The following is a 22,769-nucleotide window of genomic DNA, read 5'->3' as shown; positions in this document are numbered from 1 at the left end:
CTCATGCTGTCTATATTCACTGTGAATACCAGGCTCAGTCTTGTAGTAGTACTAGGTCTTTACCAGTACAAGTGGGAAAGTACTATGCAATGCAGTCTATGCAATGCTCCGCTTGGGTAAAGTATAGATTCAATTGACCCCTACCTGGATTCCACCAGTTGAATACAAGAATATGTCTTGTGGACCCCCTCCAACTTGACGCTTATACAGTATCATCAAAAGGGGGGATGTCTTATCAAAGTTGGTCGGGCCAAAAGTAGTGAGGCGGAACATTCTGGTCTCTGGTGGAGTGGAGAGAATAAATCCCTCCCCCCTGCTGTTAGCCTGTTTCCATGGTAACCTGGCTGCTAGACCAGTTCAGACTCCATCCAGACTCTGACTGTTATATTTAAAGACATGATGGGACCCTAACCAGTAACTTTGGACTATTTAATTGTCCAAATCAGAATCAATGTGATGGTGGACTGACTGGACCCCGGATATGATAAAGACTTGCTCCGGTCCAGTAGTAGCCTGGTAGGCTTAAACATTGGGGTTTAAACACTGTTATTTGTACCATTCTAATACAGAGAATCTGCACCAGGCTTGCAGTGCACCACTCCAAATTCCTTGAACCAATTCAGTTATTAATATTCTGTGTTCATAACCTAAATAGAATGGTAAGTAAAGCAGGGTTAGAGTGATTGATAGCATGGTAAGTCAAGCAGGGATAGAGTGATTGATAGCATGGGAAGTAAAGCAGGGATAGAGTGATTGATAGCATGGGAAGTAAAGCAGGGATAGAGTGATTGATAGCATGGTAAGTCAAGCAGGGATAGAGTGATTGATAGCATGGTAAGTAAAACAGGGATAGAGTGATTGATAGCATGGTAAGTAAAACAGGGATAGAGTGATTGATAGCATGGTAAGTAAAGCAGGGATAGAGTGATTGATAGCATGGTAAGTAAAGCAGGGATAGAGTGATTGATAGCATGGGAAGTAAAGCAGGGATAGATAGAGTGATTGATAGCATGGGAAGTAAAGCAGGGATAGATAGAGTGATTGATAGCATGGGAAGTAAAGCAGGGATAGATAGAGTGATTGATAGCATGGGAAGTAAAGCAGGGATAGATAGAGTGATTGATAGCATGGGAAGTAAAGCAGGGATAGATAGAGTGATTGATAGCATGGGAAGTCAAGCAGGGATAGAGTGATTGCTAGCATGGGAAGTCAAGCAGGGATAGAGTGATTGATAGCATGGGAAGTCAAGCAGGGATAGAGTGATTGATAGCATGGTAAGTCAAGCAGGGATAGAGTGATTGATAGCATGGTAAGTAAAGCAGGGTTAGAGTGATTGATAGCATGGTAAGTCAAGCAGGGATAGATAGAGTGATTGATAGCATGGGAAGTCAAGCAGGGATAGAGTGATTGATAGCATGGGAAGTCAAGCAGGGATAGAGTGATTGATAGCATGGGAAGTCAAGCAGGGATAGAGTGATTGATAGCATGGGAAGTCAAGCAGGGATAGAGTGATTGATAGCATGGTAAGTAAAACAGGGATAGAGTGATTGATAGCATGGTAAGTCAAGCAGGGATAGAGTGATTGATAGCATGGTAAGTCAAGCAGGGATAGAGTGATTGATAGCATGGTAAGTCAAGCAGGGATAGTGTGAGTGATAGCATGGTAAGTCAAGCAGGGATAGAGTGATTGATAGCATGGGAAGTAAAACAGGGATAGAGTGATTGATAGCATGGGAAGTAAAGCAGGGATAGAGTGAGTGATAGCATGGTAAGTCAAGCAGGGATAGAGTGAGTGATAGTATGGTAAGTCAAGCAGGGATAGAGTGATTGATAGCATGGTAAGTCAAGCAGGGATAGAGTGATTGATAGCATGGTAAGTCAAGCAGGGATAGAGTGATTGATAGCATGGTAAGTCAAGCAGGGATAGAGCGATTGATAGCATGGTAAGTCAAGCAGGGATAGAGCGATTGATAGCATGGTAAGTCAAGCAGAGATAGAGCGATTGATAGCATGGTAAGTCAAGCAGGGATAGAGCGATTGATAGCATGGTAAGTCAAGCAGGGATAGAGCGATTGATAGCATGGTAAGTCAAGCAGGGATAGAGCGATTGATAGCATGGTAAGTCAAGCAGGGATAGAGCGATTGATAGCATGGTAAGTCAAGCAGGGATAGAGCGATTGATAGCATGGTAAGTCAAGCAGGGATAGAGCGATTGATAGCATGGTAAGTCAAGCAGGGATAGAGCGATTGATAGCATGGTAAGTCAAGCAGGGATAGAGTGATTGATAGCATGGTAAGTCAAGCAGGGATAGAGCGATTGATAGCATGGTAAGTCAAGCAGGGATAGAGCGATTGATAGCATGGTAAGTCAAGCAGGGATAGAGCGATTGATAGCATGGTAAGTCAAGCAGGGATAGAGCGATTGATAGCATGGTAAGTCAAGCAGGGATAGAGCGATTGATAGCATGGTAAGTCAAGCAGGGATAGAGCGATTGATAGCATGGTAAGTCAAGCAGGGATAGAGCGATTGATAGCATGGTAAGTCAAGCAGGGATAGAGCGATTGATAGCATGGTAAGTCAAGCAGGGATAGAGCGATTGATAGCATGGTAAGTCAAGCAGGGATAGAGCGATTGATAGCATGGTAAGTCAAGCAGGGATAGAGCGATTGATAGCATGGTAAGTCAAGCAGGGATAGAGCGATTGATAGCATGGTAAGTCAAGCAGGGATAGAGCGATTGATAGCATGGTAAGTCAAGCAGGGATAGAGCGATTGATAGCATGGTAAGTCAAGCAGGGATAGAGCGATTGATAGCATGGTAAGTCAAGCAGGGATGGCATGGTAAGTCAAGCAGGGATAGAGTGATTGATAGCATGGTAAGTCAAGCAGGGATAGAGTGATTGCCGGTTTCAATGCAGAGCTACAGTGTTTTTTTCAGGGACCATTTGATGAGATTTAAATTAATTCTGTGAAGTTCCCAAATTCAGCCCCCTGCTGGGGGATGCAGTGTTAGCAGAGCACCGTCTCCTCCCACACAGCTTCTCTGTTCTCGCTCTCTCTGCCTCTCTATCTCTCTCTCTACCATCACATCACCCTCCTCTAGAGCACTGTCTCCTCCCACACAGCTTCTCTCTCTGCCTCTCTCTCTCTGCCTCTCTCTCTCTGCCTCTCTCACTCACTCACTCACTCACTCACTCACTCACTCACTCATCACCCTCCTCTAGAACACTGCAGCTGTGGGTCTGTTCAGAACGCCGCAATGTTTCACAACATTACACAAAGTTCAGATAGAAATGCATTGTCTAGATCAGACATAATTCTCTGGTAGAATAGGGAATTAAGTCACCTCTATTTGTTGCGTTTCTGTCGCTGTCAAAGTTCTGAACACTTCACCTCACTGAATACAGCAGATCTATGGAACAATGAGCCAGTCTGAATGGAATGCCTACCTTCTTCCTGTCCACTCCGTTATCCTAGCAACAGTGGTCTATACCTTGTCCCCCTCCCCACACCCACCATGACGTGTGTTTCTGTCACCTCAGATGAAGGCTGCTCTGAAAGTGTCTCGCCACTCAGCAGGTGGATCCATTCTGCTCTTCAGTATTTTATCAATTACCAACTGTCTTGTTGTCATGGTAGATATGGAAGGGCTGTAGTGATGGTGTGATGGGCTCATGAGTCATAGTGTTGTCTCTGATTGGCCGGATAGAAAGGTCCTTTGACACAGTCTCTGACTCGGCAGCTTCACACTTGTAGAGATTCATTGGCCAGCTGTTGCTATTCCTGGACACACAGCAGAGTGAAGTCCTTAACTCTTGAGCTTGGTTGTTATTCTGTCAGATGGAATGACGTTAATGATCTGATGACAGGAAGTCATCCATCGTCCTACGGATGTCAACATCAGTTACAGAACATGAAACATCTGCGGCAGCCTAATCGTCAGGAATGATTCATGACGTGGATCAGCCTGTTAGTGTATGTTCTCCTGTTGGAAGCAAATAATGAAAGCCCATGAATACAGCAGCGAGTCACCACAGCAGTGTCCATTGGGGGAGTTACTTTGGTATCTGCTGGCCCGGGTTAGTATGTGTCAGTCAGGCTGGGAGCATATGAGTGGACAGAGTAGGTCTCTCCAGAGCAGAGTCAGACTCGCGCTCTCCGAGACAGTGAGCTGAGGACATGATATGAGACACAAAGCGTCGGCTGGGACCTCATGCAAGTTTAATTTGGCTCCAGTATAGCTGTGCGCTCCTCTCCACCCAGCCTGACACTCCACAGCAGCACAGGGATAAGACGCCCAGTCTGACACGCCACAGCAGCACAGGGATAAGACGCCCAGTCTGACACGCCACAGCAGCACAGGGATAAGACGCCCAGCCTGACACGCCACAGCAGTACAGGGATAAGACGCCCAGCCTGACACGCCACAGCAGTACAGGGATAAGACGCCCAGCCTGACACTCCACAGCAGCACAGGGATAAGACGCCCAGCCTGACACGCCACAGCAGTACAGGGATAAGACGCCCAGCCTGACACGCCACAGCAGCACAGGGATAAGACGCCCAGCCTGACACGCCACAGCAGCACAGGGATAAGACGCCCAGCCTGACACGCCACAGCAGCACAGGGATAAGACGCCCAGCCTGACACGCCACAGCAGTACAGGGATAAGACGCCCAGCCTGACACGCCACAGCAGTACAGGGATAAGACGCCCAGCCTGACACGCCACAGCAGTACAGGGATAAGACGCCCAGCCTGACACGCCACAGGGATAAGACGCCCAGCCTGACACGCCACAGCAGTACAGGGATAAGACGCCCAGCCTGACATGCCACAGGGATAAGACGCCCAGCCTGACACGCCACAGCAGCACAGGGATAAGACGCCCAGGCTGACACGCCACAGCAGCACAGGGATAAGACGCCCAGTCTGACACGCCACAGCAGCACAGGGATAAGACGCCCAGCCTGACACGCCACAGCAGTACAGGGATAAGACGCCCAGCCTGACACGCCACAGCAGTACAGGGATAAGACGCCCAGCCTGACACTCCACAGCAGCACAGGGATAAGACGCCCAGCCTGACACGCCACAGCAGTACAGGGATAAGACGCCCAGCCTGACACGCCACAGCAGCACAGGGATAAGACGCCCAGCCTGACACGCCACAGCAGCACAGGGATAAGACGCCCAGCCTGACACGCCACAGCAGCACAGGGATAAGACGCCCAGCCTGACACGCCACAGCAGCACAGGGATAAGACGCCCAGCCTGACACGCCACAGCAGTACAGGGATAAGACGCCCAGCCTGACACGCCACAGCAGTACAGGGATAAGACGCCCAGCCTGACACGCCACAGGGATAAGACGCCCAGCCTGACACGCCACAGCAGTACAGGGATAAGACGCCCAGCCTGACATGCCACAGGGATAAGACGCCCAGCCTGACACGCCACAGCAGCACAGGGATAAGACGCCCAGGCTGACACGCCACAGCAGCACAGGGATAAGACGCCCAGCCCGACACGCCACAGCAGCACAGGGATAAGACGCCCAGCCCGACACGCCACAGCAGCACAGGGATAAGACGCCCAGCCCGACACGCCACAGCAGCACAGGGATAAGACGCCCAGCCCGACACGCCACAGCAGCACAGGGATAAGACGCCCAGCCCGACACGCCACAGCAGCACAGGGATAAGACGCCCAGCCCGACACGCCACAGCAGCACAGGGATAAGACGCCCAGCCTGACACGCCACAGCAGTACAGGGATAAGACGCCCAGCCTGACACGCCACAGCAGCACAGGGATAAGACGCCCAGCCTGACACACCACAGCAGTACAGGGATAAGACGCCCAGCCTGACATGCCACAGGGATAAGACGCCCAGCCTGACACGCCACAGCAGTACAGGGATAAGACGCCCAGCCTGACACTCCACAGCAGCACAGGGATAAGACGCCCAGCCTGACACGCCACAGCAGCACAGGGATAAGACGCCCAGCCTGACACGCCACAGCAGCACAGGGATAAGACGCCCAGCCTGACACGCCACAGCAGTACAGGGATAAGACGCCCAGCCTGACACGCCACAGCAGTACAGGGATAAGACGCCCAGCCTGACACGCCACAGGGATAAGACGCCCAGCCTGACACGCCACAGCAGTACAGGGATAAGACGCCCAGCCTGACATGCCACAGGGATAAGACGCCCAGCCTGACACGCCACAGCAGCACAGGGATAAGACGCCCAGGCTGACACGCCACAGCAGCACAGGGATAAGACGCCCAGCCCGACACGCCACAGCAGCACAGGGATAAGACGCCCAGCCCGACACGCCACAGCAGCACAGGGATAAGACGCCCAGCCCGACACGCCACAGCAGCACAGGGATAAGACGCCCGACACGCCACAGCAGCACAGGGATAAGACGCCCAGCCCGACACGCCACAGCAGCACAGGGATAAGACGCCCAGCCTGACACGCCACAGCAGTACAGGGATAAGACGCCCAGCCTGACACTCCACAGCAGCACAGGGATAAGACGCCCAGCCTGACACACCACAGCAGTACAGGGATAAGACGCCCAGCCTGACACGCCACAGCAGTACAGGGATAAGACGCCCAGCCTGACACTCCACAGCAGCACAGGGATAAGACGCCCAGCCTGACACGCCACAGCAGTACAGGGATAAGACGCCCAGCCTGACACGCCACAGCAGCACAGGGATAAGACGCCCAGCCTGACACGCCACAGCAGTACAGGGATAAGACGCCCAGCCTGACACGCCACAGCAGTACAGGGATAAGACGCCCAGCCTGACACTCCACAGCAGCACAGGGATAAGACGCCCAGCCTGACACGCCACAGCAGTACAGGGATAAGACGCCCAGCCTGACACGCCACAGCAGCACAGGGATAAGACGCCCAGCCTGACACGCCACAGCAGCACAGGGATAAGACGCCCAGCCTGACACGCCACAGCAGCACAGGGATAAGACGCCCAGCCTGACACGCCACAGCAGTACAGGGATAAGACGCCCAGCCTGACACGCCACAGCAGTACAGGGATAAGACGCCCAGCCTGACACGCCACAGCAGTACAGGGATAAGACGCCCAGCCTGACACGCCACAGCAGTACAGGGATAAGACGCCCAGCCTGACACGCCACAGGGATAAGACGCCCAGCCTGACACGCCACAGCAGTACAGGGATAAGACGCCCAGCCTGACATGCCACAGGGATAAGACGCCCAGCCTGACACGCCACAGCAGCACAGGGATAAGACGCCCAGGCTGACACGCCACAGCAGCACAGGGATAAGACGCCCAGTCTGACACGCCACAGCAGCACAGGGATAAGACGCCCAGCCTGACACGCCACAGCAGTACAGGGATAAGACGCCCAGCCTGACACGCCACAGCAGTACAGGGATAAGACGCCCAGCCTGACACTCCACAGCAGCACAGGGATAAGACGCCCAGCCTGACACGCCACAGCAGTACAGGGATAAGACGCCCAGCCTGACACGCCACAGCAGCACAGGGATAAGACGCCCAGCCTGACACGCCACAGCAGCACAGGGATAAGACGCCCAGCCTGACACGCCACAGCAGCACAGGGATAAGACGCCCAGCCTGACACGCCACAGCAGCACAGGGATAAGACGCCCAGCCTGACACGCCACAGCAGTACAGGGATAAGACGCCCAGCCTGACACGCCACAGCAGTACAGGGATAAGACGCCCAGCCTGACACGCCACAGGGATAAGACGCCCAGCCTGACACGCCACAGCAGTACAGGGATAAGACGCCCAGCCTGACATGCCACAGGGATAAGACGCCCAGCCTGACACGCCACAGCAGCACAGGGATAAGACGCCCAGGCTGACACGCCACAGCAGCACAGGGATAAGACGCCCAGCCCGACACGCCACAGCAGCACAGGGATAAGACGCCCAGCCCGACACGCCACAGCAGCACAGGGATAAGACGCCCAGCCCGACACGCCACAGCAGCACAGGGATAAGACGCCCAGCCCGACACGCCACAGCAGCACAGGGATAAGACGCCCAGCCCGACACGCCACAGCAGCACAGGGATAAGACGCCCAGCCCGACACGCCACAGCAGCACAGGGATAAGACGCCCAGCCTGACACGCCACAGCAGTACAGGGATAAGACGCCCAGCCTGACACGCCACAGCAGCACAGGGATAAGACGCCCAGCCTGACACACCACAGCAGTACAGGGATAAGACGCCCAGCCTGACATGCCACAGGGATAAGACGCCCAGCCTGACACGCCACAGCAGTACAGGGATAAGACGCCCAGCCTGACACTCCACAGCAGCACAGGGATAAGACGCCCAGCCTGACACGCCACAGCAGCACAGGGATAAGACGCCCAGCCTGACACGCCACAGCAGCACAGGGATAAGACGCCCAGCCTGACACGCCACAGCAGCACAGGGATAAGACGCCCAGCCTGACACGCCACAGCAGCACAGGGATAAGACGCCCAGCCTGACACGCCACAGCAGTACAGGGATAAGACGCCCAGCCTGACACGCCACAGCAGTACAGGGATAAGACGCCCAGCCTGACACGCCACAGGGATAAGACGCCCAGCCTGACACGCCACAGCAGTACAGGGATAAGACGCCCAGCCTGACATGCCACAGGGATAAGACGCCCAGCCTGACACGCCACAGCAGCACAGGGATAAGACGCCCAGGCTGACACGCCACAGCAGCACAGGGATAAGACGCCCAGCCCGACACGCCACAGCAGCACAGGGATAAGACGCCCAGCCCGACACGCCACAGCAGCACAGGGATAAGACGCCCAGCCCGACACGCCACAGCAGCACAGGGATAAGACGCCCAGCCCGACACGCCACAGCAGCACAGGGATAAGACGCCCAGCCCGACACGCCACAGCAGCACAGGGATAAGACGCCCAGCCCGACACGCCACAGCAGCACAGGGATAAGACGCCCAGCCTGACACGCCACAGCAGTACAGGGATAAGACGCCCAGCCTGACACTCCACAGCAGCACAGGGATAAGACGCCCAGCCTGACACACCACAGCAGTACAGGGATAAGACGCCCAGCCTGACACGCCACAGCAGTACAGGGATAAGACGCCCAGCCTGACACTCCACAGCAGCACAGGGATAAGACGCCCAGCCTGACACGCCACAGCAGCACAGGGATAAGACGCCCAGCCTGACACGCCACAGCAGCACAGGGATAAGACGACCAGCCTGACACGCCACAGCAGCACAGGGATAAGACGCCCAGCCTGACACGCCACAGCAGCACAGGGATAAGACGCCCAGCCTGACACGCCACAGCAGCACAGGGATAAGACGCCCAGCCTGACACGCCACAGCAGTACAGGGAAAAGACGCCCAGCCTGACACGCCACAGCAGTACAGGGATAAGACGCCCAGCCTGACACGCCACAGCAGTACAGGGATAAGACGCCCAGCCTGACACGCCACAGGGATAAGACGCCCAGCCTGACACGCCACAGCAGTACAGGGATAAGACGCCCAGCCTGACATGCCACAGGGATAAGACGCCCAGCCTGACACGCCACAGCAGCACAGGGATAAGACGCCCAGGCTGACACGCCACAGCAGCACAGGGATAAGACGCCCAGCCCGACACGCCACAGCAGCACAGGGATAAGACGCCCAGCCCGACACGCCACAGCAGCACAGGGATAAGACGCCCAGCCCGACACGCCACAGCAGCACAGGGATAAGACGCCCAGCCCGACACGCCACAGCAGCACAGGGATAAGACGCCCAGCCCGACACGCCACAGCAGCACAGGGATAAGACGCCCAGCCCGACACGCCACAGCAGCACAGGGATAAGACGCCCAGCCCGACACGCCACAGCAGCACAGGGATAAGACGCCCAGTCTGACACGCCACAGCAGTACAGGGATAAGACGCCCAGCCTGACACTCCACAGCAGCACAGGGATAAGACGCCCAGCCTGACACGCCACAGCAGTACAGGGATAAGACGCCCAGCCTGACACGCCACAGCAGCACAGGGATAAGACGCCCAGCCTGACACGCCACAGCAGCACAGGGATAAGACGCCCAGCCTGACACGCCACAGCAGCACAGGGATAAGACGCCCAGCCTGACACGCCACAGCAGCACAGGGATAAGACGCCCAGCCTGACACGCCACAGCAGCACAGGGATAAGACGCCCAGCCTGACACGCCACAGCAGTACAGGGATAAGACGCCCAGCCTGACACGCCACAGCAGTACAGGGATAAGACGCCCAGCCTGACACGCCACAGGGATAAGACGCCCAGCCTGACACGCCACAGCAGTACAGGGATAAGACGCCCAGCCTGACATGCCACAGGGATAAGACGCCCAGCCTGACACGCCACAGGGATAAGACGCCCAGCCTGACACGCCACAGCAGTACAGGGATAAGACGCCCAGCCTGACATGCCACAGGGATAAGACGCCCAGCCTGACACGCCACAGCAGCACAGGGATAAGACGCCCAGCCCGACACGCCACAGCAGCACAGGGATAAGACGCCCAGCCCGACACGCCACAGCAGCACAGGGATAAGACGCCCAGCCCGACACGCCACAGCAGCACAGGGATAAGACGCCCAGCCCGACACGCCACAGCAGCACAGGGATAAGACGCCCAGCCCGACACGCCACAGCAGCACAGGGATAAGACGCCCAGCCCGACACGCCACAGCAGCACAGGGATAAGACGCCCAGCCCGACACGCCACAGCAGCACAGGGATAAGACGCCCAGCCTGACACGCCACAGCAGCACAGGGATAAGACGCCCAGTCTGACACGCCACAGCAGCACAGGGATAAGACGCCCAGCCTGACACGCCACAGCAGCACAGGGATAAGACGCCCAGCCTGACACGCCACAGCAGCACAGGGATAAGACGCCCAGCCTGACACGCCACAGCAGCACAGGGATAAGACGCCCAGCCTGACACGCCACAGCAGCACAGGGATAAGACGCCCAGCCTGACACGCCACAGCAGCACAGGGATAAGACGCCCAGCCTGACACGCCACAGCAGTACAGGGATAAGACGCCCAGCCTGACACGCCACAGCAGTACAGGGATAAGACGCCCAGCCTGACACGCCACAGCAGTACAGGGATAAGACGCCCAGCCTGACATGCCACAGGGATAAGACGCCCAGCCTGACACGCCACAGCAGCACAGTCCTGAATGGAGAGGAGAGTGTCAGTCTGCTAGCAGGACTCATTTGGGCACGTAACAGAAAACATTTTGAAACGGACCATTTAGTGTTTCTCAAGTCGAGGTAGTCCCTCTCTGTTTCAGTCCTTTTTCTTCCATTTGGAGCCTACTGAACACGACCCAGGTCTGGCAGACAGACGGACTGGCTCTTAGCAACGGCCCCTCAGTCCTCCTGACTCCACACTGTAGCCTTCCTGGCTCCATGTCTCCTCCCAGATTAATGAATACCTGTGAGGTGTGTGTTTAATACACTGCAGCCTTCCTGGCTCCATGTCTCCTCCCAGATTAATGAATACCTGTGAGGTGTGTGTTTAATACACTGTAGCCTTCCTGGCTCCATGTCTCCTCCCAGATTAATGAATACCTGCGAGGTGTGTGTTTAATACACTGTAGCCTTCCTGGCTCCATGTGTCCTCCCAGATTAATGAATACCTGCGAGGTGTGTGTTTAATAACCTGCAGCCTTCCTGGCTCCATTTCTCCTCCCAGATTAATGAATACCTGCGAGGTGTGTGTTTAATACACTGCAGCCTTCCTGGCTCCATGTCTCCTCAGATTAATGAATACCTGCGAGGTGTGTGTTTAATACACTGCAGCCTTCCTGGCTCCATGTCTCCTCCCAGATTAATGAATACCTGCGAGGTGTGTGTTTAATACACTGCAGCCTTCCTGGCTCCATGTCTCGTCCCAGATTAATGAATACCTGCGAGGTGTGTGTTTAATACACTGCAGCCTTCCTGGCTCCATGTCTCCTCCCAGATTAATGAATACCTGTGAGGTGTGTGTTTAATACACTGCAGCCTTCCTGGCTCCATGTCTCCTCCCAGATTAATGAATACCTGTGAGGTGTGTGTTTAATAACCTGTAGCCTTCCTGGCTCCATGTCTCCTCCCAGATTAATGAATACCTGCGAGGTGTGTGTTTAATACACTGTAGCCTTCCTGGCTCCATGTGTCCTCCCAGATTAATGAATACCTGCGAGGTGTGTGTTTAATAACCTGCAGCCTTCCTGGCTCCATTTCTCCTCCCAGATTAATGAATACCTGCGAGGTGTGTGTTTAATACACTGCAGCCTTCCTGGCTCCATGTCTCCTCAGATTAATGAATACCTGCGAGGTGTGTGTTTAATACACTGCAGCCTTCCTGGCTCCATGTCTCCTCCCAGATTAATGAATACCTGCGAGGTGTGTGTTTAATACACTGCAGCCTTCCTGGCTCCATGTCTCGTCCCAGATTAATGAATACCTGCGAGGTGTGTGTTTAATACACTGCAGCCTTCCTGGCTCCATGTCTCCTCCCAGATTAATGAATACCTGCGAGGTGTGTGTTTAATACACTGCAGCCTTCCTGGCTCCATGTCTCCTCCCAGATTAATGAATACCTGTGAGGTGTGTGTTTAATAACCTGCAGCCTTCCTGGCTCCATGTCTCCTCCCAGATTAATGAATACCTGCGAGGTGTGTGTTTTAATACACTGCAGCCTTCCTGGCTCCATGTCTCCTCCCAGATTAATGAATACCTGTGAGGTGTGTGTTTAATACACTGCAGCCTTCCTGGCTCCATGTCTCCTCAGATTAATGAATACCTGCGAGGTGTGTGTTTAATACACTGCAGCCTTCCTGGCTCCATGTCTCCTCTCAGATTAATGAATACCTGCGAGGTGTGTGTTTAATAACCTGTAGCCTTCCTGGCTCCATGTCTCCTCCCAGATTAATGAATACCTGCGAGGTGTGTGTTTAATACACTGTAGCCTTCCTGGCTCCATTTCTCCTCCCAGATTAATGAATACCTGCGAGGTGTGTGTTTAATACACTGCAGCCTTCCTGGCTCCATGTCTCCTCTCAGATTAATGAATACCTGCGAGGTGTGTGTTTAATAACCTGCAGCCTTCCTGGCTCCATGTCTCCTCCCAGATTAATGAATACCTGCGAGGTGTGTGTTTAATACACTGCAGCCTTCCTGGCTCCATGTCTCCTCCCAGATTAATGAATACCTGCGAGGTGTGTGTTTAATACACTGCAGCCTTCCTGGCTCCATGTCTCCTCCCAGATTAATGAATACCTGCGAGGTGTGTGTTTAATACACTGCAGCCTTCCTGGCTCCATGTCTCCTCTCAGATTAATGAATACCTGCGAGGTGTGTGTTTAATAACCTGTAGCCTTCCTGGCTCCATGTCTCCTCCCAGATTAATGAATACCTGCGAGGTGTGTGTTTAATAACCTGTAGCCTTCCTGGCTCCATGTCTCCTCCCAGATTAATGAATACCTGCGAGGTGTGTGTTTAATACACTGCAGCCTTCCTGGCTCCATGTCTCCTCCCAGATTAATGAATACCTGCGAGGTGTGTGTTTAATAACCTGCAGCCTTCCTGGCTCCATGTCTCCTCCCAGATTAATGAATACCTGCGAGGTTTGTGTTTTAATACACTGCAGCCTTCCTGGCTCCATTTCTCCTCCCAGATTAATGAATACCTGCGAGGTGTGTGTTTAATACACTGCAGCCTTCCTGGCTCCATGTCTCCTCTCAGATTAATGAATACCTGCGAGGTGTGTGTTTAATAACCTGCAGCCTTCCTGGCTCCATGTCTCCTCCCAGATTAATGAATACCTGCGAGGTGTGTGTTTAATAACCTGCAGCCTTCCTGGCTCCATGTCTCCTCCCAGATTAATGAATACCTGCGAGGTGTTTGTTTAATACACTGCAGCCTTCCTGGCTCCATGTATCCTCCCAGATTAATGAATACCTGCGAGGTGTGTGTTTAATAACCTGTAGCCTTCCTGGCTCCATGTCTCCTCCCAGATTAATGAATACCTGCGAGGTGTGTGTTTAATAACCTGTAGCCTTCCTGGCTCCATGTCTCCTCCCAGATTAATGAATACCTGCGAGGTGTGTGTTTAATAACCTGCAGCCTTCCTGGCTCCATGTCTCCTCCCAGATTAATGAATACCTGCGAGGTGTGTGTTTAATAACCTGCAGCCTTCCTGGCTCCATGTCTCCTCCCAGATTAATGAATACCTGCGAGGTGTGTGTTTAATACACTGCAGCCTTCCTGGCTCCATGTCTCCTCCCAGATTAATGAATACCTGCGAGGTGTGTGTTTAATAACCTGCAGCCTTCCTGGCTCCATGTCTCCTCTCAGATTAATGAATACCTGCGAGGTGTGTGTTTAATAACCTGCAGCCTTCCTGGCTCCATGTCTCCTCCCAGATTAATGAATACCTGCGAGGTGTGTGTTTAATACACTGCAGCCTTCCTGGCTCCATGTCTCCTCCCAGATTAATGAATACCTGCGAGGTGTGTGTTTAATACACTGCAGCCTTCCTGGCTCCATGTCTCCTCCCAGATTAATGAATACCTGCGAGGTGTGTGTTTAATACACTGCAGCCTTCCTGGCTCCATGTCTCCTCCCAGATTAATGAATACCTGCGAGGTGTGTGTTTAATAACCTGCAGCAGTAGCATCAACAGCAATGCAACGAGGGCAAGTCAATTTGCGGACCGTGGTTGTCATAACTACCTTATGGAAATGAGTCTGGCCTGAATTTGAACGATGCACCTCTTCTGCTGGTTATGGGAATACCCCAAGTGACGATCCAATGAGTGACTGAGTTGATGACAGCAGTCATTTGTATTTGACATTTCCCAGCGCTGATGTAGCTAGTCATGATGTTCTACTGAGACCATCTCTTACCAGAGCCCTGACCACCAGACCAACATGATGTTCTACTGAGACCATCTCTTACCAGAGCCCTGACCACCAGACCAACATGATGTTCTACTGAGACCATCTCTTACCAGAGCCCTGACCACCAGACCAACATGACGTTCTACTGAGACCATCTCTTACCAGAGCCCTGACCACCAGACCAACATGATGTTCTACTGAGACCATCTCTTACCAGAGCCCTGACCACCAGACCAACATGATGTTCTACTGAGACCATCTTTTACCAGAGCCCTGACCACCAGACCAACAGCATGGAACATGGATGATCTGTGTTCTAAACAGTAGGTTGTAACAGTTGTTCCTGAAATGAAACATGGATGTTCTGTGTTCTAAACAGTTGTTCCTGAAATGAAACATGATGTTCTGGGTTCTAAACAGTAGGCTGTAACAGTTGTTCCTGAAATGAAACATGATGTTCTGGGTTCTAAACAGTAGACTGTAACAGTTGTTCCTGAAATGAAACATGATGTTCTGTGTTCTAAACAGTAGACTGTAACAGTTGTTCCTGAAATGAAACATGGATGTTCTGTGTTCTAAACAGTAGACTGTAACAGTTGTTCCTGAAATGAAACATGGATGTTCTGGGTTCTAAACAGTAGGCTGTAACAGTTGTTCCTGAAATGAAACATGGATGTTCTGGGTTCTAAACAGTTGTTCCTGAAATGAAACATGATGTTCTGTGTTCTAAACAGTAGGCTGTAACAGTTGTTCCTGAAATGAAACATGATGTTCTGTGTTCTAAACAGTAGGCTGTAACAGTTGTTCCTGAAATGAAACATGGATGTTCTGGGTTCTAAACAGTTGTTCCTGAAATGAAACATGATGTTCTGTGTTCTAAACAGTAGACTGTAACAGTTGTTCCTGAAATGAAACATGATGATCTGTGTTCTTAACAGTTGTTCCTGAAATGAAACATGATGTTCTGGGTTCTAAACAGTAGACTGTAACAGTTGTTCCTGAAATGAAACATGATGTTCTGTGTTCTAAACAGTAGACTGTAACAGTTGTTCCTGAAATTAAACATGATGTTCTGTGTTCTAAACAGTAGGATGTAACAGTTGTTCCTGAAATGAAACATGATGTTCTGGGTTCTAAACAGTAGGCTGTAACAGTTGTTCCTGAAATGAAACATGATGTTCTGGGTTCTAAACAGTAGACTGTAACAGTTGTTCCTGAAATGAAACATGATGTTCTGGGTTCTAAACAGTAGGCTGTAACAGTTGTTCCTGAAATGAAACATGATGTTCTGGGTTCTAAACAGTAGGCTGTAACAGTTGTTCCTGAAATGAAACATGATGTTCTGGGTTCTAAACAGTAGGCTGTAACAGTTGTTCCTGAAATGAAACATGATGTTCTGTGTTCTAAACAGTAGACTGTAACAGTTGTTCCTGAAATGAAACATGATGTTCTGTGTTCTAAACAGTAGACTGTAACAGTTGTTCCTGAAATGAAACATGATGTTCTGGGTTCTAAACAGTAGACTGTAACAGTTGTTCCTGAAATGAAACATGATGTTCTGTGTTCTAAACAGTAGACTGTAACAGTTGTTCCTGAAATGAAACATGATGTTCTGTGTTCTAAAGAGTAGGCTGTAACAGTTGTTCCTGAAATGAAACATGATGTTCTGGGTTCTAAACAGTTGTTCCTGAAATGAAACATGATGATCTGTGTTCTAAACAGTAGGCTGTAACAGTTGTTCCTGAAATGAAACATGGATGTTCTGGGTTCTAAACAGTTGTTCCTGAAATGAAACATGATGTTCTGTGTTCTAAACAGTAGACTGTAACAGTTGTTCCTGAAATGAAACATGATGATCTGTGTTCTAAACAGTAGGCTGTAACAGTTGTTCCTGAAATGAAACATGATGTTCTGGGTTCTAAACAGTAGACTGTAACAGTTGTTCCTGAAATGAAACATGATGTTCTGTGTTCTAAACAGTAGGATGTAACAGTTGTTCCTGAAATTAAACATGATGTTCTGTGTTCTAAACAGTTGTTCCTGAAATGAAACATGATGTTCTGGGTTCTAAACAGTAGGATGTAACAGTTGTTCCTGAAATTAAACATGATGTTCTGTGTTCTAAACAGTTGTTCCTGAAATGAAACATGTTGGTTCTCATCCAAAGCCCCACTGGGTCTTAGTCACCGTTGTGAAGAAAAATGGGTTTTCTACAGCAAAGCCATCTCTGAAGAGTTTGAAGAGCGGCAGTTACTGAAATGTGATATTTGATAGCTTTCTCCTGATTTAGTGAACTGATAAATGATCCGAGGTCAGGCAGTCCACTGTGAAAACAGATATGTATCTTCATTTTGGAGCCAAAAGCTACATTATTCACCATTCATCACACAAAGCCCACTCTTCTATTAAAGTCCTCCTACCATCACTTACCTGCTGTCCCGTCCAGCAGATTCTATCAGTTCAGTCACTGCTGGAGGTCGGAACACATCGGCCCTTATAAAAGACTCATGTTTGTTACATAAAAACACGTTCTCCCTTCCAGTTTTGTTGCATGGAAATGTGATTTGGTAATGCATGAGGCAACTAGAATATCAATGACTTCTTTCACGCTCTCTTGAATTAGCTCCTCTATCGCTTCATAAAAAAATTAATGCCCAGGGAAATTAAATCCATGTACTGTATTATATTGCATCTTTAAGGCTTCTCTGAAGTTTTTCACATCTGTTACCTTGGAGCCGATCCTGTTTTGGTGCGTTGTCAGATTTAGCTACAGTATGTTGCACCAAAATGGTGCTGTCTTGGCTTTGGGTGTATGTACTACTGGCTTTAGGCCTTTAAAGATGCACTTTGTGGGAAAATCACTCTGCTATTTCCTGGTTGCTAAAATTCAAGTAGTTCGCTTAATTTCAGTTTGTGACAAAACAAGCAAGTATAGAGTAGAGAATCATTGTACCATCTAAACTGCTGTGAAATATATTTTCCATAACTAAAAAGATAGTATTTTCAGCTGTTTGATACTAGTGTACAAAAGTGAAAACCGTAAATGATACACACAAAAAAAGAACATTGCACACAGAACAGATCTACAGCTTCTTAGACTTGCTTTCAATGAGTGACAGATCTATTAACACATATTTCTGTGTGTTGCCCATAAAAGTGACATATTGCAGCTTCAACAGAGAGATGACATATGTAATCTGTTACTAGGGAGACGGTTACATATTGCAGCTTTAACAGAGAGATGACATATGTAATCTGTTACTAGGGAGACGGTTACATATTGCAGCTTTAACAGAGAGATGACATATGTAATCTGTTACTAGGGAGACGGTTACATATTGCAGCTTCAACAGAGAGATGACATATGTAATCTGTTACTAGGGAGACGGTTACATATTGCAGATTAACAGAGATGACATATGTAATCTGTTACTAGGGAGACGGTTACATATTGCAGCTTCAACAGAGATGACACATGTAATCTGTTACTAGGGAGACGGTTACATATTGCAGCTTCAACAGAGAGATGACATATGTAATCTGTTACTAGGGAGACGGTTACATATTGCAGCTTCAACAGAGAGATGACACATGTAATCTGTTACTAGGGAGACGGTTACATATTGCAGCTTCAACAGAGAGATGACACATGTAATCTGTTACTAGGGAGACGGGATCGGAAGCAGTTTTGGGTTTCCAGGATTACTGTCATTGAGTTTGAAATGCTTGTTTTGTCACAGAAGGGACAAGCTAGGCCCTGTGACAGAGGGGTGGAGAACAATGACTCTGAATATGTACAATGGTTTAGGGACATGTTCATTGCGGAGTTAGGCCTTATTACCATGGCCATTTATGTTACGTAGAAAAGAGGAAGAAAAATGATGCAGACTATTGAACCGGCGGTTTGGGATTTTAATATGGTCTGTTTTCAGGTTATTGCAGGAATGTCCTTGTTTAATTTCTCCTCTCTCTCTCTCCCCCAGGTTGGGTGATCTGGGATGAAGTCTCATGAATTCCCTCATTGGAGCTGACATTAACAGTCAGCAGGAACAAGTGCATATTCTTCACAAGACAAACATCCCCTCATTTCCCCTACAACATCCGTCTAACAGTCCCAGGTGACCTACGCACGCCATGGCCAGCCGAAGGAAGACCACGACCCCTTGTAGAGCTGATGCTGTTTTTAGAGGTGATGACATGATGGGGCAAGAGGATCCAGGTGAGATGGAGGTGGAGGTATCGGCGAATGACAAAAGCACAGTGGTGAATGGCTCCACAGAGATGCTTCCTGGAGAGGACTGGAGCTCTGGGACAGAGCCTGGTGGTTCACGTCGGGAGTCGCCGGCCCCTGAGAAACCTAATGCGGTGGATCCAAGGCCTCCGAGGAAGCAGCAGGGAGGCTATGAATGCAAGTACTGTCCGTTCTCTACGCAGAACCTGAATGAGTTCAAGGAACACGTGGACTCCAATCACCCCAATGTCATTCTCAACCCGCTCTACCTGTGTGCTGTGTGCAACTTCAACACAAAGAAGTTTGACACCTTGACAGAGCACAACGAGAGGTGTCATCCAGGGGAGAGCAACTTTAAGTTCAAGAGAATCAAACTGAACAATCAGACCATCCTAGAGCAGTCGATAGAAGGAACAAGCAACGCTGTCGTATGTGATTCAACCAACGGCTTTCTGACTGGAGAAGACTTTGCCACTTTCCCCCTGAGCAAATCCACCACAGTGAAGATTAGTAAGCCAAAAACGGACAACAAACGGTTATTCACAGAAAGTCAACTGGACAGACTCAACCCCGAGCTCCCCAGAAAGCAGATCGCCGCCGTGAATGTGAACGGGACCGTGATCATCCCAGAAGCGACCCTAAAAGATGGCATCTCTCATATCATGCCTTCTCTTCAGCGCCCGCCTAACTACAACTTAGTACCAAAAATCGCTGTCCCTTTGAACACCTCCAAGTACAACCCTTCACTGGACAGTAACATGACACTCATCACATCCTTCACCAAGTTCCCGTACCCGACCCAAGCGGAGCTGTCCTGGCTTACCGCTGCCTCCAAGCACCCCGAGGAACAGATCAAGGTGTGGTTCACCCTCCAGAGACTGAAGCAAGGCATCAGCTGGTCCCCTGAAGAGGTGGAAGAAGCTCGGAAGAAGATGTTCAACGGTACCATCCAGTCAGTCCCACAGACCACCTTCACCGTGCTGAGCGGTGCCCAGATGGCCCAGTCCACCAAAGGACAACAGTCCCTAGTTCAATCCGTCCCCTTCAACCTCCTGGGACAGACCAGTTATGTGTTGACGCAGGTTGCAAACGGCTCAGCTGTCAGTTGTTCTCCCATCACACTAACCATGGCAAACCAGGTCGTGCAGTCAGTTAAGCGACCCTTGGTAGCTCCAGTAGTGGCCTCTTCAGAGATCAAACGTCCCTCCATAATCCAGACGATTCAGGCACCTAGACTGGTGGCTTCGCCTAAACCCAGCTTCACTTCAGACTCCAATAAAACCCCGGACCAGATTGTTGTACTGAAAGCTAGTTACACCCAGTGCCAGTTCCCTGAAGAGGAGGAAGTGTACCGCCTCATTGAGTCCACCGGCCTCTCTAGAGGAGAAATCAAGAAGTGGTTCAGTGAGCAACGACTCCTCAATCACAAGGTGGCGCCACAGGTGATCAAGATTGAGCCCCAGGCATCGAAAGACAGTCAGCCCAAAAAGGCTGTCCCCACCCAGTTTCCTCTCCTGGAGAGGCTCAAAGGCAAATCCTCTGAGCAGCTCAAGATGCTAGAGGAGAGTTTTCAGAGGACCAGCTCCCCCACTGAAATTGACGTTGACAACCTTGTTGTGGACACAAGGCTCTCCAAGACTGAGATCGACTGCTGGTTCTCAGAGCGCAGAGCACTGCGGGACAACTTGGAGCAAGCCCTGGCAAACTCCATGGGTCCTAAGAGCCTTGAGGAGCAACGAGGGATACTGAATAGTGTTTACGAACAGGACAGCAAAGTCCGGTGCTCACCTCTTCCCATCGTCACCACTTCCACCAGTCCTGAGCCCATCGATAGGAAATCCCTAGGGCTTCTCAAAGAGGTGTTCACCCAGACCCAGTGGCCGTCGCCAGAGGAGTACAGCCAGCTGGAGGGACAGACAGGTTTGTCTCGCACAGAGATTGTCCGCTGGTTCAAGGAAAACCGATCCGCCCTGAAGAATGGAACCTTGGACTGGATGGAACAGTTCCAGAAAGTCAACGGCAAAGCAGGACAGAATGGTCAGAGCTCGTCAGGGATCACTGAACGACCCCCAAGCAGCATTCTCCAGCAGCACTTCACAGAAGCCAAGACGACACTGCTTTCAGCAGAAGACGCAGAGAAGCTTCCATTGCAGTCGAAACTCATCAACCAGGACATAGTCCAGTGGTTTACCAGTAAGCTGGGCCAGAGTATGACAGACATCAGCAGGGACCAACATGGACAGGCCAACGTGGACAGAAGCAGATGGGTGAAGGTGACCATGGCTGTAGGGGACGAGACTAAAGGTGCTTTGGAGAACCAGAAGATGGGATCAGAAGCAGAGGTGCTGATGGGAGACCAACCTGGTCGGGTGACTGGATGAGAAGAGCACGGTGAGTCTATGAGAAGCTACTGTACTGCAAGTTTATCAGTCGTTTGATAAGGATGTATTTCAGTGTTAATGATCTCGTCTTGATGCCTGTAAGTAACTCAGTCAAAACAGATGGCCCAGATGAAGGGGAATTGGTTATGTAGTAGTGTAATGGTTTTCCCTTTAACAGAGCGATGGCTAGCAACAATCTAGCAGCTGTGGCTTTGAACCACCCGGGATGCCTGTAATTTAGCCTTCAGAAAAACATCTTGGCAGGAAGAGGCTATTGAGATTATACACATGTGGTTATCACTGGGGATTTTTCCCCCCTGGTGAACAGAAAAGCACCTCTGATAGCCTGCTGTATGGGTACGTTAACTGCAGAATGATAGGTGAACTAAATGGGAAGTTAACAACAAAGGGTGTAGTCTGCCATTTGTATAACAAGTCTGTGTTTTGACATTTTACTTTGTTTCAGAGGATACTGAGTTTCTCAGGCAGAAGATTCTCCAGATTGTTGAATCTGGAACCAATGATTTCCTCCCTGGCCTGTGACATCAGCACGGTGGACAGTCCACTCAGAACACTGACTGGCAAGACCATTGAGTGCCAAAGCTGGACTTCATGCATTATTATTATTACACTTAATAAAAAAAGGGCCCTTGTACATATTTTTCTGTATTGCAAAAGCTTTGTAAACATTTTCAGGGTTGCTGGTTTTTACATTTCTAACAGGAGTCGATAACCCCTAAAAGAGGAATGTTTTGGTTTTTATGACTATGATGGTAATTGTAAACCAATTCATCAGTTGGTAATTATTTTTAACAAAACATTTAGTGACTGACAGCTGGCACTTATTTCAAGTGGATAGACAAGTAACACTTGTGATCTGATAACCAGTGAGTTCATCCATTGGACTAAAGGGTTTATAGTGGTTCTGTACCAGACCATAGAATCACCTAGCCTGGGTACCAGATGTTTGGCATATGACAAGGAGTGGAATGATGGCACAAACAGGTCTGCTACCCAGGCTAAGAATCACCTACTTACATTACAATAACAGTTCTCCCCCTCTCTCATGCTGAATGCTACTGCTGCCTGAGACGACAGTCAGACAGAATGGACATGAATAAAAAACAAGAAAATGCACTGTACATGTTTTTTTGTAGTTCAATCTCATTTTTGAATTGCAGCA

The 22,769-nt window shown here is 50.4% G+C and overlaps 1 protein-coding gene across 1 annotated transcript in view; it reads left to right on the top strand.

The window, feature by feature from the left end:
- LOC120030993 (zinc fingers and homeoboxes protein 2-like) overlaps positions 1 to 22,711 on the top strand; it is a 40,814-nt gene extending 18,103 nt beyond the window's left edge. Inside the window, exons 2-3 of the mRNA XM_038976500.1 lie at positions 18,958 to 21,596; positions 22,053 to 22,711. Coding sequence (XP_038832428.1) covers positions 19,109 to 21,586 — 2,478 coding nt within the window. The 5' untranslated portion in view covers positions 18,958 to 19,108 and the 3' untranslated portion in view covers positions 21,587 to 21,596; positions 22,053 to 22,711. The remainder of the gene's footprint in view (positions 1 to 18,957; positions 21,597 to 22,052) is intronic.
- The last annotated feature ends 58 nt before the right edge of the window (positions 22,712 to 22,769 follow it).

This window comes from Salvelinus namaycush, chromosome 37 (genome assembly GCF_016432855.1).
Source record: "Salvelinus namaycush isolate Seneca chromosome 37, SaNama_1.0, whole genome shotgun sequence".
Taxonomy (NCBI): Eukaryota; Metazoa; Chordata; class Actinopteri; order Salmoniformes; family Salmonidae; genus Salvelinus; species Salvelinus namaycush.
Note: the sequence above shows the minus strand (reverse complement) of the source record. Positions and strands in the feature narration are given on the sequence as shown.